Here is a 14,606-nt window from a genome sequence, read left to right on the forward strand (position 1 = left end):
ACAATAGTGGAGGTGATAATTATAAGGGCATAATTGATCGGAAGCGATCTGAAACCGCCCTAAACCGATCCAATTCACTTATTGTGCAATTTAAGCTAATTTAACCATATGACCAGGCATAATAATCATTGGAATTTATGTAATCACCCCTAAATAAAGTTTTTTTGTCTCTTAAGTATTTTTTTTTAAATGCTTATAGTACGGTACGGCACAGTCATTGTATTATAATTACTTATTCTTAATTAATAAATTCTTATGATATTTTTGATATTATTAATAAGGGCTTAAGTTTTGAATACATCCAGGTGGAAAGTTTGCTAAGTTCCCTGAAGAAATCGTGTTCGCCTAACTGACCTATGTCTTGACCACATAAATCCAATGCTAATCGTCCTAATCAGTGGTTAACTTTTTTCCAGTGATTTTCCCACGGCACGAGCTACTCGCATGCTTTTCCCTCCCATCCGATGGGCTATCGTTTGTCTCTTTTTTGGCTCCCTCGTTCCATTAAACCAACATTGTGCGATGTCTGGCATTGATTATATTAACATGTCTCGGGCTCAACATCTGTCTGCTTAGTTAACTCAATTGCCATGATCGCGAACGTGCTGCGATTCGAAATCCCCATCCAACGGGGGAGGGTATGGAACAAAAGTGGGTCTTGTATAAAATTAGGGGTAAAAAAAAGCACCTTTGCCTGTCATAAAAATGTTTATTTACGATCACAGACCGATTTATACAACACCTATTAGACTGATTAAAAAATTTCACCATTCCGAAGTACTTTACAGAGTTTTCATTTTTCCCAGCTATAAGCATGACCTACGCTTTAAGTTAATTTTGCACTGATCGGTAATTTATTAGGTAAACTAACTATTTTCACACCAGTTATCGATGGGCCACGGGATTTCCTGAAAAAAAGAGTGTGCCAAAGATTTTTCGGAATTTATATAACCATCAATCTCCCCAGAGTCTTCTGAGGGCATCTCCCATTCGATGGGTATTGCTGCCCTCGATTTCAGTGTTTATGCGTGCCTCACACAATCGACGGGCTTCCGAGAATTCCATTGATAAGGGGCCCCAACGAGGGGCTCTATATGCATGGCACGCTTTCTGGGGAAACCCCGGCAAGTTATGCAAAGATTGATGAGTCGGCTTCCCGTTCCAAATGCAAGGGATTTGCACTCATTGACGTCAAGATATGGATATTGCTGAAAGAGATTGCTGAAAGGGTTGGGGAAATAACAAGACAGAGAAAGTTTTGGTTTTTTGTATGTGTTTTTATTTTTTGTTAAAAATCTTTTTAATTTAATTTTTGTTCTTAAATTAAATAACAATTTTTTTGTGTTTTTTCATCATCTCTTTTGTTGGGAAAAGCTAACATAACAAAACTTTAATTTATACATGCAATTTGCTGCTCTCCTTTTATAAGTGTAATTTACAATTTACGGCGTACAGAATAATTGTCATTATCAGTAAATTTGCGCGACGCTTAAAGCGAAAAAATTATACAGAAACAAATTGGCTATATGTATGAAGCTATATGGTATGGTTTGGCTGGGCAGCTGGTCACGCGCTTCAGTGTGTGTGATGCTGCTCCCTGGCTCCGAGTGTGAGTGAGTATCTGTGTGCGACTTCCGCGGGTATCTCGACTGCAGGTTCTACCGCCTCGAAGGTCGCCTTTCAGTTTCAATTATTCGCCAAGGCGCCGGCTTATCAATGCTCCTCCTCCTCCTCCTCCATCTCCTCGCTGAGTTTACAGTTAGGTTAGGGTATATATATCGTAGTATACTATATATCCAATATAGGTAGGGCGTTTCAGTAACGCCCCGAAGCGTCGGATTCCCTCGGGAACTCTCCAAGACGTTCGGGGTACATCAACCCCCAGCAGCAACTGGTTTCTGGTTTGATTGTTTTTTGAGCGATTTAAATCTCTTGTGGCCCACTGTCCTTGCGGGGCCTGTTCAATTCGATGGCTGTGGTGGGATTCGATCGACTCACACGGCCGGCAGCTGGACAATGGGATGCTGGGGGGCGTCCCAGTGGGCCTCGCAGTAGTCGACCAGCTGGTTCTCGGCCTTGGTCAGCTGCTCCTCGGGGGCATCGGCCCAGACCTTCTGGACCAGGCAGCAGGATTCGACGGAGTCCTGGCCCAAAATGCGGCTCAGCTTGGTGGCATCGTCGACCTTGATCACATAGATGTCGTTCTCGTAGCAGAAGGCCTCCAGCAGCACCTCGTGCATGTGGGTGGCCGAGTCGCCGTCCTTGGGCTGGGCCATCAGGCAGAAGAGGGATCCCTCGGGGGACTTGGAGAGCACGTTGATGGCGGCCGACAGGCCAACAATCACACGAGCCTCGCTTTGGGCCCTCAGAAGGGCCGATTTCACCACGCGTCCAATGGGGGCGCACTCCATGGCCAGATCGATGTCCAGCTCCAGCTCCATATCCAGATCGCGTTCCAGGTGCATTGTGCAGGTCTCCTCGACAACCATTTTGTTAGGGTATTCCGTTTGTTGGGCGGTTTTCTTGGGGTTTTGTGTAATTTTCAAGCCGTTGGCTTCCACTTTTTTTGCACTGTTCTCTTGGCTGGCTTTTATTTTAGCCGTGTTTTTTGGTTTGCTTGCGAGTGTATCTTTTTGTTGTAGCACTCGATTAACTTTTGATTATGAAATTCTTTTCGCACTGGGCTCTGCTCTGCGTTTCAACCGTTTTGTGTCCGCGTTGTTTCAATTTTGAGTGGCAATTTCACAATGAATGCCCTCAGTTGGCGAGCGGGCGCTTTTATAGCCGCGCTCTCAGCGGCCTGAGAATTCCACTGAATTTCATCAGAAACGAGGGAGAGCGGGAGCGCAAGCTTTTCGAGGGGCTCGCTCTTGGGGTTTTCGGCTCTCCTGCTCTCTTTTGCTCCAGCTGAAATCGGGTTTTTCGCTACTTTTTGGGGATCCAAAAGATTTCCGTTGATTTCAGGGTAATTAGCGGTTTGGGGGTTTCTTTCCATGGACTGCAAAAAAATGCAGTTTTTGATGCTCCAACAAACGGGGTCAGCCAACTTGGAGGGGCTCTCCCACATATCACATCGCAAATCTCAAATCTCGACAGCGAGAAAGTGACTCCCTTAAGTTAAGAGCTTCGTTATTTCATTATCTTTCGGTGGAAAAAACATGTGCAAACAAGTTTTGAGTGAAACAAAATTGGCTCATCAAATTTCGTAAAAAAATCTGTAAATAAATTTCACTTGAACGATTTTCCTTGACTTTTTAAAAGACTTTTTCGCCAGAGTCTTGTGAATGGACCCCTAAATTTTGGCCCTCGGCCAGCAGCAGCAGGTGAGCAACAGGTCTAGACTTGTCGACCAACGCGGCGTATACGCGATGTACGTGTATACTAGGCGTATTATTAACGGATGACCTTACTTAACGCACTCGAAATGGATTCGGGTTAATTTTATTTCTGTTCTGGCTGCGCACGAACGGCAGTTCAATCAATCTTTTTTTGGGATTTCGCCCAGACGAGTGGACAAACAGAATATATCGGAGTGGCCAAACACAATGGAGGCTGCTAATCAATTTATCGCGGTATTCCAATTTTAAATTACCCCCCTTTCACGCCGTACAATCAGCACGTGGGAACGTGTCGAAATCGGGAGTTAAGATTGCTGAGTGAATTTTATCAATTGAACCCCGCAAACTACGCCATTCGGCGGCATTTTCAACTGACTTCCGTCGCGGGTTCAACTACCGCACATTAATGCACTTTTTAATGATTAATTAGTGCTTTTATCGCCGAACTTTGTTTTGATGCGCCAAGCATAATTCGGAGGGCTTTGTTGGGAATCGCAGTTGAATCATTTATAAATAGCAGCTGAAAAATGATATTTACATATGTTTTAGTTTGTTTTGAGTTGAACAAACTGCTGAAAGTGCAGGAAAAAATTAAAAACAACTTTTCTGGGGCAGTGCAGGGTGTAATTTAAAAAGATTTACGGTTGTTGTGAAATATATGTCTTAAAAACCTTACTAATAAATCGATAATATGATTCGTTTTTCTATTTTAACGTGGTAACCAATTGAGAATATAAATGATAAATCTATTTCTACGTCAGAAGTTTCCTTTGAGGTAATCTGATAAAATTGGAAATTACAATCTGTAACAAACTTTAACTGTTTAAATGTACAGCGGTAAAAAGTCGTTTGCTTTTATTTCGCAATCAATTTAGATTTCACCCATATTGCAAATACTCTGCAAAGGTATTTAGAATCTTCCAGAAGAGACAACACTTTATCGACAAATACATATATAAGCAGATTAATACCGAAAATTTCATCCAACTCCCCCGCCAATTACTGACCTATGTGTTTTGTACTCGAAAACATAAACAATTGTCGTGCTTACGAGGCGCATACTCAAATGGATCATCCGGGGAAGTGCTGAGAAATAAAAGTGCAACAGAAATAGAAACTGCCGACTCAGCTCGGAATTTGCGCGCCAAATTCGCCTCGAAAGTGGCCAATGAACCTGCGATTGAGCTCGAAGGGAACCCGAGAATTGGTGACTAAATGGGGGTTTTCAAGCTAGATAGGGTTTTCAAGCTATTTATTTCCCTACGAATTTGTGTAACTCCTGCGATTTTGAATCCAATAAATACATTTTGTCCTTAGACATTTTAATATTAAAAACTTTTTAAATAAATAACTATTAAAGTCAAACAAGCATAACCAACTTAAAGTAGTATAAATACAATTTTGTCTACGAATTTAATAAATTTTAATCATGTTAAGTAGTTAAAAATATCAATTTAAATTTTTTTAGAAAACACAGTTTTTTTATATTTATGGAATTTTTATAAAAAAGTAATATAAAAGTATAGTTTCCTTGTATAGTCACAAGATTATAAATGGCAATTTACAATTTTCTATTACTCGGGCGAACGTGTGAAATGGAACATGTAATTATTCATCTAGACGTCACAATCGAGAATACCAATTGTAATGAATTTAGATATTTTTAGCTTTTTTGCGGGGCGTTGGATGGACAGCACTGCCTGCGGGTTGTTTACCATTTACCATCACCCTGCCACCCAATTATGTGTGCAACATGCCATCGGCACATGTGATGGCGTTATGTCGGATGGCTTTTGTTACCATGGGTGACTATATGGCGGATGGGGGTTATCATTGAGTCCACGGAGTGATCGGTGCATGGAAGAGTGTTTTTTTTGTGCCTCCTCGCCTCATTGGATTGAATTGGATGCCCAACTGCTGAGTCACGCCGGCGCAGCACTAAACTGGGCCCAAACCCACGGCAAAGCGAAGAGCCAAAGTGAGTCAAAGCCAAAAGAGAGTGCGAACTGGTTTCAAGAGTTCCCCGAAAAAGCGTTTGCATTGGACCGCACTCGCATTCGGCTTTTGGCTTTCAAAGCCGGTCCAAAGTCCTCACCTGTACTACCTGCAACCGGTCACCCAGGCCAAACTGAAATACCGATGAATGCCGATGCCGCCTAAAACATCACGTGCACCTCGAACATCTCGATTTGGAACGAGTTCTTTTACAGCCAGTCTCCAAGGTGCAATTATGTATGGCAGTGCAGCCACATATGCTGGGGACTTCCCATTTATCGCTGGCACTCGGAAAAACCCCAATATCCAAGAGAATTCTCGGCGGAAAACCCCCTTGTAATAATGCTGTATTTTCTGTTGTAATCTTTGGTAGTATTCCCCACTCCGAATCTGAATTATTTTTTCGTTTAGCCAAAGAAGAAAGATATTTATCGGGTTACTTCGGGGGATCCAAGTGAACAAGGTGCTTCCCGATTTATTGCGCTTCGTCGCGGATAAAAAAGTATTGTGAAACATTCGCCAGTACGTTTCAAATAATGACGAAATATTTCGGCTGCTCTTTTTTTGAACAGATGTATTGTCTTTAGAATCTGATGCAATATGTAAATACGTACAAAGCTGAAACTGAAGAGAGAGCCAAAAAATGGTGTGCAAATTTTTTGTTATTTGTTTTATTGTATGTATAAATTGTTGAATTGATTCTTTTGTTCCAGTTTTTTAACCAAACGTGAATAAATTTCCTTCTTAGGGTAATAATGTATTGTAAAATGTATTAAAGACCTTTTCAATGTAGTTCTAATTTTAACAACGGTTTACTAAGTATTAGTTATACATTTAATAAATTTTTATGAGAATCTTTAATCTTTAAAATAATTGTTTTAAGTTAATGTAGGTCGTAGGTCGAACACGCGATTTCTGAGCTAAAATGAAATGTATTTTGTGTAATAATCTATGTTGTAATGATCCTAATGATCCTAGTAATTGAGCTATGTTCACACAAACTAAAATTATATTTAGCCACGCACATATATGTGGGAGTGATATTACTGAGGGAGTGATATTACTAGAATAACCCTACCTATCCCTAACCATCCCTAAGACAACGACGAGAAGTAGCGCATTCCAGAAGAAGACGAGCCAAAGAAGAAAAAGACGAAACCAACGACGATAGGACGAGAACGACGAGTAGGAGCAGTATTTGACGAGATCTGATCCAAGGAAGACGTGCTTGTGTGAAGAGCAGAACGACGCGACGACGGTCTCAATTCTACTGACATTGTGACATTATTTAATCATTTAAATAAACCCTTAAACTTATATTCTTCAAAACTAATAAAAACCCCACATTTGGGGGCTCGTCCGGGATGTATCCGAGAAAGGTGAAAGTGATACGTGAAAGTTCTACTACGTGAAAGAGACACAAAAAACCCTTCGTGAAACATACATTTTTTCAATTATGGCGTGTCTAAACGATTTAATTTCAAACAATTTAAAAACAGCATCAAAGGCAAGCATTTGGGCTTTGCACAAATTCGTGTTTGAAAAAGAAGGAGACAGGAATAATCGCAAACGCCTTCGCGAATTTTCTGGCTTTCAATACGACGAAAATGACGCAGTATATAAAGCCAAAAGTGTGTACGTGCAGGCAAAACTGACTGAAAGGGATTTAATCTCAATATGCCTAGTTTTAGGCATAAGCCACGAAGTCGAAAACATGCAATTGCATATTTTTCGCAATCTTCGATTTGGCCAACTTCTCGCTGGCAACGAAGTGGAAGACCCAGAGGAATCTGATGAAGATGAAGAAGACGAAGAGGAGTATCAAAGCGACGACGAAATCGAGAGTGTCATTTCAAATTCCGCAAGAACAAATCCAACGAGTGAAAAAGACCGAAAGAAGAATTCGCAACCAGTGCCAATTCAATACAACGAAATGCCGCGTTTCGCTTTAAGTTTTCGCGATATAGAGGAATCTATAAAACAATTCGAAGGCACAGACGAAATTCCAGTCGAGGTCTGGATAAGTGATTTTGAAGACCAAGCTGTACTCATGGGTTGGAACGAAATGCAAAAGCTGATCTTTGCCAAAAAATCGCTCAAAGGTGTCGCGAAATTGTTTGTGTTGAGCGAGAAAGGAATAAATTCGTGGAGTGCTTTAAAAGAGTCTTTGTTAAGCGAATTCAGATCGAGAGTGAGCAGCAAACAAATACACATGCAACTTGGAGAGAGTAAACGACGCGCAACCGAAAGTGTACAGGAATATTTTTACCGTATGAAAGATATTGCCTCACGGGGAAATGTTGAAGAAGACGCTCTCATCCAATACGTGATCGACGGTATTGATGAACTCTCAATTAATAAATCCATGCTTTATGGAGCTATAAACATGACCGAATTTAAGGACAAGTTGAAGGACTACCAAACAATCAGTGCAAAATCTCATTTTGGCGAAAGCAGTGTGAAAGACAAGAAAGCTCAAGCGGCGCACAGTGGTACAAAAGGTGGTGTCAAGAAGGAAATCGTTTGCTACAACTGTGGCGAGAAGGGACATCTGTCTAGTGGTTGCAACAATAAAGAGAAGGGCAGGAAGTGTTTTAAATGCAACAAATTCGGTCACATCTCCAAAAATTGTCCCCAACGTGTCGAAACAGTCGATGAGTGCAAGCCAAACGCGCGAGTTTTAAGTGACCACAACAACATGACGAGCAAAGTTGTTTCAATTAAGTCACAAAATTGTATCGCACTGTTCGACACAGGCAGCAAATTTAATATTTTGCGTGAAGACCTTTACGAGGAGCTAGCTTTGCCGAAGCTGAAAGAGTGCAGTGTATATCTAATTGGATTTGGTAAAAATCGCAATTCCAATAAGATCAAACCAATTGGACAGTGCAAGCAAGCAGTGTGGATCGACAACAGTGCCTACGATTTGAATTTCTTTATAGTTCCGCTCGATTGTATGGACACTCGAATGATCATTGGCGAGGAATTGTGTTTGCAAGCAGAAATATCGTTCGGTCCCAGTGGTTTGCGTGTGCGAAGTATAAATAATCTTTGCGAAGACAACATTCCAGCTAACTTGCTGAAAATTGACACGGTTATTAACAACGATGAACTCGATATAAACGAATCAGCCAGTGCGTGTGCGAAACAAAAAGTGCGTGAACTAATAATGAATTACAAGCCGGTAAAATCGAAGTCGACCAACATTGAAATGAAAATCCTTCTAAATGACGAATCGCCAATTTTCTCGCGCCCGCGCAGATTCGCTTTCGCTGAAACAAACGTGATCGACGAACAAATAGAACAGTGGTTGGATAACGGTATAATCGAGGAGTCTGATTCCGAATTTACAAGCCCGGTAGTACTTGCGAAGAAAAACGACGGTTCGCAACGACTCTGTATAGATTTCAGGCGTATAAACAAGGTAATCGTAAAAGATCATTTTCCCTTGCCCCTGATTGACGACCAACTTGACCGCTTGCAAGAAGCGTTGATATTCAGTACAATTGATTTGCGGAATGGCTTTTTCCATGTGCCAGTGGCCGAATCTAGCAGGAAGTACACCTCATTCGTGACGCAGAGTGGGCAATACCAATTCCTAAAGGTGCCCTTCGGTTTGTCCAACTCACCTGGTGTTTTTCAAAGACACATCAATGCGATCTTCCGAGTACTGACCCGTAGAGGAATCGCTCTCCCTTATGTAGACGACATAATTATCCCAGCGAAGGACGAAAAGGAGGCGGTGTCGAATCTCAACGAAGTTATATCAACTTGCAGCGAATATGGTCTCGAGCTCAACCTAAAGAAATGCCATTTTCTGCAGACCCGTATCCAGTTCTTAGGTCACATCATCGAGAACAAGACCATTTCTCCAACTCCTCAGAAGATCGACGCAGTTTCGAAGTTTAGGACGCCACAGAACCTAAAGCAACTAGAAAGTTTTCTAGGACTCACAGGATACTTTAGGAAGTTCATCCAGAATTATGCCCTGATTTCGAAACCCTTGACTGACCTTACCAAAAATAAAGCTGAATTTGCTATTGGCCCTGATGAAGAGAACGCTATTGAATCTTTAAAGAAATACCTGACTTCCACCCCTATTCTAGCTATTTACAACCCGAAGTACGACACCGAGGTACACACTGACGCCTCCATAGATGGGTTTGGCGCCGTGCTTTTACAGAAATCAGCTGACGATGGCCAATTTCACCCAGTTTATTTTATGAGTAGGAAAACCACAGATGCTCAGCGTAAATATTCCAGCTACGAATTAGAGGTGCTAGCGATCATCGAAGCTATAACAAAGTTTAGAGTCTATCTACTTGGCATCCCTTTTAAGATTGTGACAGATTGCAATGCATTCACCAAGACGCTGGAAAAGCAAAGCCTGTGCACCAGAGTTGCACGTTGGGTACTGTTGCTTCAAGAGTACGACTACAAAGTCGAACACCGTTCAGGTACACGTATGAAGCACGTTGACGCTCTCTCTAGGTACCCAATAATGACAATCATAGACGACTCCATAGCACTTGGCTTTAAACAAGCTCAAGAAAAGGACGAACTCTTGAAAACGATCTGCAAAATAATTGAAGACTCCAACTCACCCTACGACGACTATTTTCTCAAGTCCGGAATCCTATACAAGATAGTTAACGACGCAGAACTTCTTGTTGTCCCCAGAGACATGGAAAGACAGATCATAGCCAGAGCACACGACCGAGGACATTTCGCCGTCAAAAAGACGAAGGAGATGATTTGCAACGAATATTTCATCCAAAACCTTGACGAAAAAATACAGAAATTCATCGACTGCTGTATTCCGTGCATTTTAAGCAACCGCAAGCGTGGCAAGCAGGAGGGCTGGCTACATCCATTGCACAAAGAAGATTTTCCACTGCACACTTACCACATCGACCACTTGGGTCCATTAGACTCTACAAGCAAGAATTACAAGCACATACTCGCCGTCATCGATTCCTTTACGAAGTTCTGCTGGCTTTATCCTACAAAGTCTACGACCTCAAGCGAAGTCATTACAAAACTACGAGGACAAAGTAACGTATTTGGCAACCCAGCTTGTATTATTTCGGATCGAGGTTCAGCTTTTACAGCCCAAGATTTTCTTCAATATTGCGACGATGAAAATATAAAAGTGGTCAAGTCTACGACGGGTCTACCACGTGTAAATGGACAAGTGGAGAGACTGAATGCCATAATTATCCCAGTTTTGTCAAAACTCAGTGTGGATGATCCTACAAAATGGTACAGACACGTTGATCGAGTTCAACAAGCCATCAACTCTACTTTCTCGAGAAGCATCAACACCACACCTTTTGAGCTTCTAATCGGAGTCAAAATGAGGAATAAAGATGACCAGCAGCTTCGTGAACTCATCAACAACGAAACCATCGCGCTGTTTCAGGACTCTCGCAACGACTTAAGGCTGAAGGCAAAATCACAAATTTTAAAGCTCCAATCGGAAAACAAAAAGACGTACAATTTGCGACGCAAACCAGCAAGGCCTTACAACGTTGGCGACATGGTAGCCATTAAGCGCACACAATTTGGCGGAGGTCTCAAACTAAAGCCGAAGTTTTTGGGTCCTTACCAAATCACGAAAGTCAAGCACAACAACGCCTACGATGTCCAGAAAGTCGGCAGCTCAGACGGTCCAAAAATTTCTTCGACCTGTGCCGAATATCTCAAGCCATGGCCCACCCACGATGACAACGACGGAACATTCGAGGCGAATGTTTGATCAGGATGGCCGAATGTGGGAGTGATATTACTGAGGGAGTGATATTACTAGAATAACCCTACCTATCCCTAACCATCCCTAAGACAACGACGAGAAGTAGCGCATTCCAGAAGAAGACGAGCCAAAGAAGAAAAAGACGAAACCAACGACGATAGGACGAGAACGACGAGTAGGAGCAGTATTTGACGAGATCTGATCCAAGGAAGACGTGCTTGTGTGAAGAGCAGAACGACGCGACGACGGTCTCAATTCTACTGACATTGTGACATTATTTAATCATTTAAATAAACCCTTAAACTTATATTCTTCAAAACTAATAAAAACCCCACATATATTTAAATTTCCAACTGCCATAACCGCTTGTTCTGTTTCCTAACGAATGACAACTCTGTTCACTACCCGTTAAGCTCTCTCTGGCGCTCTCAGCCGTTTTCCCCCACGTGCTTTTCCATGCCGGTGGAGCTTTCACCTTGCTCTTGCTCCCATTTGTTTAGAGCTTCTTCTTCCCTGTAAACAAAAACACACGAACAGCTGCTTTTTAGCCCCCCTTTTAGTGTTGGTAAACATGGTGGATATTACACAGGCAATTTATGTAATTACGCTAAACAATCAAGTCGCATAAATTATAAAATAAAGTCATTAGGGATAAGCTGATGGCATTTCGGGCTGAATTCTGACTCACATTTGTTCCGGTGCGAAATAGTAACAACAGAACTAAAACCACAAAGCAGTGCCAAAAGCTCTTTGTTATTGAAAACCCCCCACAAAGTCAAAAGAGTCAAAAAATACAACCAAAATGCGTAGTGTTGGCAGGAAAACAACAAAGAGCTGCTCTTTGTAAGCCAAAAAACCAACCAGAAAAAGAAGTTGGGGAACACAAACTAATTGCCCGAAATGGGCTAGATGGGAAAAAACAAACAATCACGCTGGCGTGAGCGAGATAAAAACACCGGGGCAAACCGGCCCGAGCATTCATTTCTCTTTGGGACGACAAAAGCGACGGATCGTTCGTTGTTATTGATATTTCACTTCCATCCGTGGCTCCGTTCACATCGCACATTTTGTAAATAGAACGCGAAAATCCCCACGAAGCGTTAATTTTTGCATACAATGGAGTACCTGAGCTACGTGTACGAGAAAATCTTCGGAGGAAATCCACCGACAGACGACGACGACACGCAAGGGGCTTTCCACACGTGAGTGTTCCTTCCTCGTAAAAAAATCCCGATTCTTAATATTGGTTTTCCCCTCTTTAACTTTCAGGCCTCGCAAGGTCATCTGCTTCGGTAATGTCCTTCTAGACCGATTGGTTAAACTCGAGGATCCCGCACTCCTCGAGCGATTCGGCCTGGAACTGGGCTCCAAGGGAGAACTGGACATGGAGAAACTCAACCAGTTGGCAGCGGAGGCTTCAGAGAGGTAAGCAGCGCTATTTAATACTATTCTAGAACATATAACAATCTAGGTGATTACGATAATCACTCCTTAAGACACTTTTTTAAAGAAACATCAGAAAAAATATTTTATCCCGCCAAGTTTTATAAATATGTAATATAATTAGATCAGACGTTTAATGCCTGTAAGATATATTTTCTAACCTACATCAGTATTAACTAAAAAGTCATAAAACTTTAAAATTAACAAAATTATCCCTTTTAATTTATCGATTAAACCGTATTTTTTGGTTCTTATTTCTTTTCTTTTAAAACCTGAAGAATTTGTTGGTTTTATTTTATAGTGTAAATTATAAAAGACACAGCCATCTTGGAGTAAATAGGGTTTCTTAAACAAAGTGTAACAGCCAAACTGGTTTTCTTTTCGGAGATTCAAGTTGAGGAAGTTCTGAACCAGAGAGAAATCAGTTCATACTTTTAGCTTGAAATACAAACTTAAATGTAATTTTTTTCACGCCTTATACATGACTTTATTTTGATAAGCAGCAAATGTGAAATGTGAGATTTAGCAAGTTAAAGTAACAAAGATCAAGGTTGGTTTAGGGTTTCTTATATTTCATCCCTCTTGCAATAGATAATAATCCCAATTTAACTTACAGCTCCCAGTGCCTTACGAATCCGGGAGGCTCTGCCCTCAACACAGCCCGCATCCTGAAGCAACTGGGCACAGATGCGCTCTTCTTCGGAGCCGTGGGAGCCGATAAGCACGCCGAGGAGCTGCGCCTGATCTTCCGGGAACGCGGCATCGAGGCCAGGCTGCAGACCGTCGAGGATGCGCACACCGGTCAGTGTGTGTGCCTCGTGTACCAGGACAATCCCACGCTGTACGCCAATATCGGGGCCTCTGCCCAGTTCAAAGTGCAGACCCTGAGCCACGCCGTCAGCCACGAGGGTCAGAGCTTCCTGCGACCCGTGGAGCGCAAGCAGATCCTGTATGTGGAGGGCTTCTTCGTGCCCCAGCGTAGCGACGTATGCGACTACATAGTGCAGCATCTGGTGCGGGAAAGGCGACGCCTGGCCCTCAACCTCAGTGCTCCCTACATTGTGCGCAAGAATCCCCAGGCCATGCTGAAGCTGGCCCGCGTTGCCTTCTTCCTGTTTGGCAATCGCCAGGAGTTCGAGGCTCTGGCCGAGGCAGCCGGTGGATTCCGAAATGTCGACGAGCTGGCGGAGCATCTACTCCAGTCCGGCGGCACCAAGGTCATCTTCGTGACCAACGGCAGTTCGGGCGTCCAGGTGATCACCAACTACGTCGAGGAGCTGGCTCCTCCCGGACCCGTCAGCTTCGAGGACTACAGGGCGCAGCGCGTGGAGCAGTGTGTGGATTCCACGGGCGCTGGTGATGCCTTCGTGGCCGGATTTCTGCACGCCTGGCTGGAGAAGCGATCGCTGGGCGAGTGCATCCGCATGGCCTCCAACGTGGCCGCCAAGGTCGTCACCCAGGTGGGCTGCAATCTGCCCTAGACTTCGGTCGAACTGCATCGCAATCTCGGAAAGCGCACAATCAAGCACCAAAGTAGACTCATAGCTTGTAATTATTACCATAATCTCCACAAACTTTAGGCTTAGTCAAACACGGTTTATCCACGGTTTCACACACAAGCAATGATCTTGGTCATAATTGGACTAAAGTGATTTATATATCCTCTAATGAAAGATAAGAGAATTAATTCTGCTTTCCTAATTTGCCCATGTACAAACTGGGTTGTTCCGAGGTTCACTTATCGCTTTATGGACGATAAGTGTTCTGTTAATGTTATTCATTTCCAATTGAATAAAACGTTTAAATTACAAATGAGTTTTTTGCTTGTAATAAGTAGCAATAAAAAAGTTGTTGAAGTTTTTACGGGTTTTTAAACTGAGAAAATTTGTTTCCCGTTGCTTAGATTCCCAAGAAGACAATAAAATTAATATATTTTATAGACAGTAAAATTTCTACGAAACTGAAAACGGGAACAGACACTGTCAAGTACAAGTAGACCTAATTATATGTATCACATTGGAACATTTGTTTTGACCTTCGCAAGAACTGGGAGATAAAAAACTTAACTATTTAGTATA

The 14,606-nt window shown here is 42.4% G+C and overlaps 2 protein-coding genes across 2 annotated transcripts; one reads left to right on the forward strand and one right to left on the reverse strand.

The window, feature by feature from the left end:
* Nucleotides 1-1,263: 1,263 nt before the first annotated feature.
* Nucleotides 1,264-2,747, reverse strand: Gadd45 (Growth arrest and DNA damage-inducible 45). Its single transcript, XM_017137565.3, has one exon. It carries the CDS (start codon nucleotides 2,487-2,489, stop codon nucleotides 1,995-1,997), a length of 495 nt encoding a protein of 164 aa, XP_016993054.1. The 5' UTR covers nucleotides 2,490-2,747; the 3' UTR covers nucleotides 1,264-1,994.
* Nucleotides 2,748-11,645: 8,898 nt separating this feature from the next.
* On the forward strand, nucleotides 11,646-14,333 carry Adk3 (Adenosine kinase 3). Its single transcript, XM_017137627.3, has 3 exons — nucleotides 11,646-12,287; nucleotides 12,355-12,510; nucleotides 13,145-14,333. Exons 1-3 carry the CDS (start codon nucleotides 12,202-12,204, stop codon nucleotides 14,007-14,009), a joined length of 1,107 nt encoding a protein of 368 aa, XP_016993116.3. The 5' UTR covers nucleotides 11,646-12,201; the 3' UTR covers nucleotides 14,010-14,333.
* Nucleotides 14,334-14,606: the final 273 nt, after the last annotated feature.

This window comes from Drosophila takahashii, chromosome 2R (genome assembly GCF_030179915.1).
Source record: "Drosophila takahashii strain IR98-3 E-12201 chromosome 2R, DtakHiC1v2, whole genome shotgun sequence".
Classification (NCBI taxonomy): Eukaryota; Metazoa; Arthropoda; class Insecta; order Diptera; family Drosophilidae; genus Drosophila; species Drosophila takahashii.

Coding starts and splice junctions, on each gene's coding strand:
- Gadd45 (XM_017137565.3), bottom strand. CDS start 2,489: ATGGTTGTCGAGGAGACCTGCACAATGCACCTGGAACGCGATCTGGAT.
- Adk3 (XM_017137627.3), top strand. CDS start 12,202: ATGGAGTACCTGAGCTACGTGTACGAGAAAATCTTCGGAGGAAATCCA. Junction 12,288..12,354: donor ACGCAAGGGGCTTTCCACAC/GTGAGTGTTCCT, acceptor TTTAACTTTCAG/GCCTCGCAAGGTCATCTGCT. Junction 12,511..13,144: donor GCAGCGGAGGCTTCAGAGAG/GTAAGCAGCGCT, acceptor TTTAACTTACAG/CTCCCAGTGCCTTACGAATC.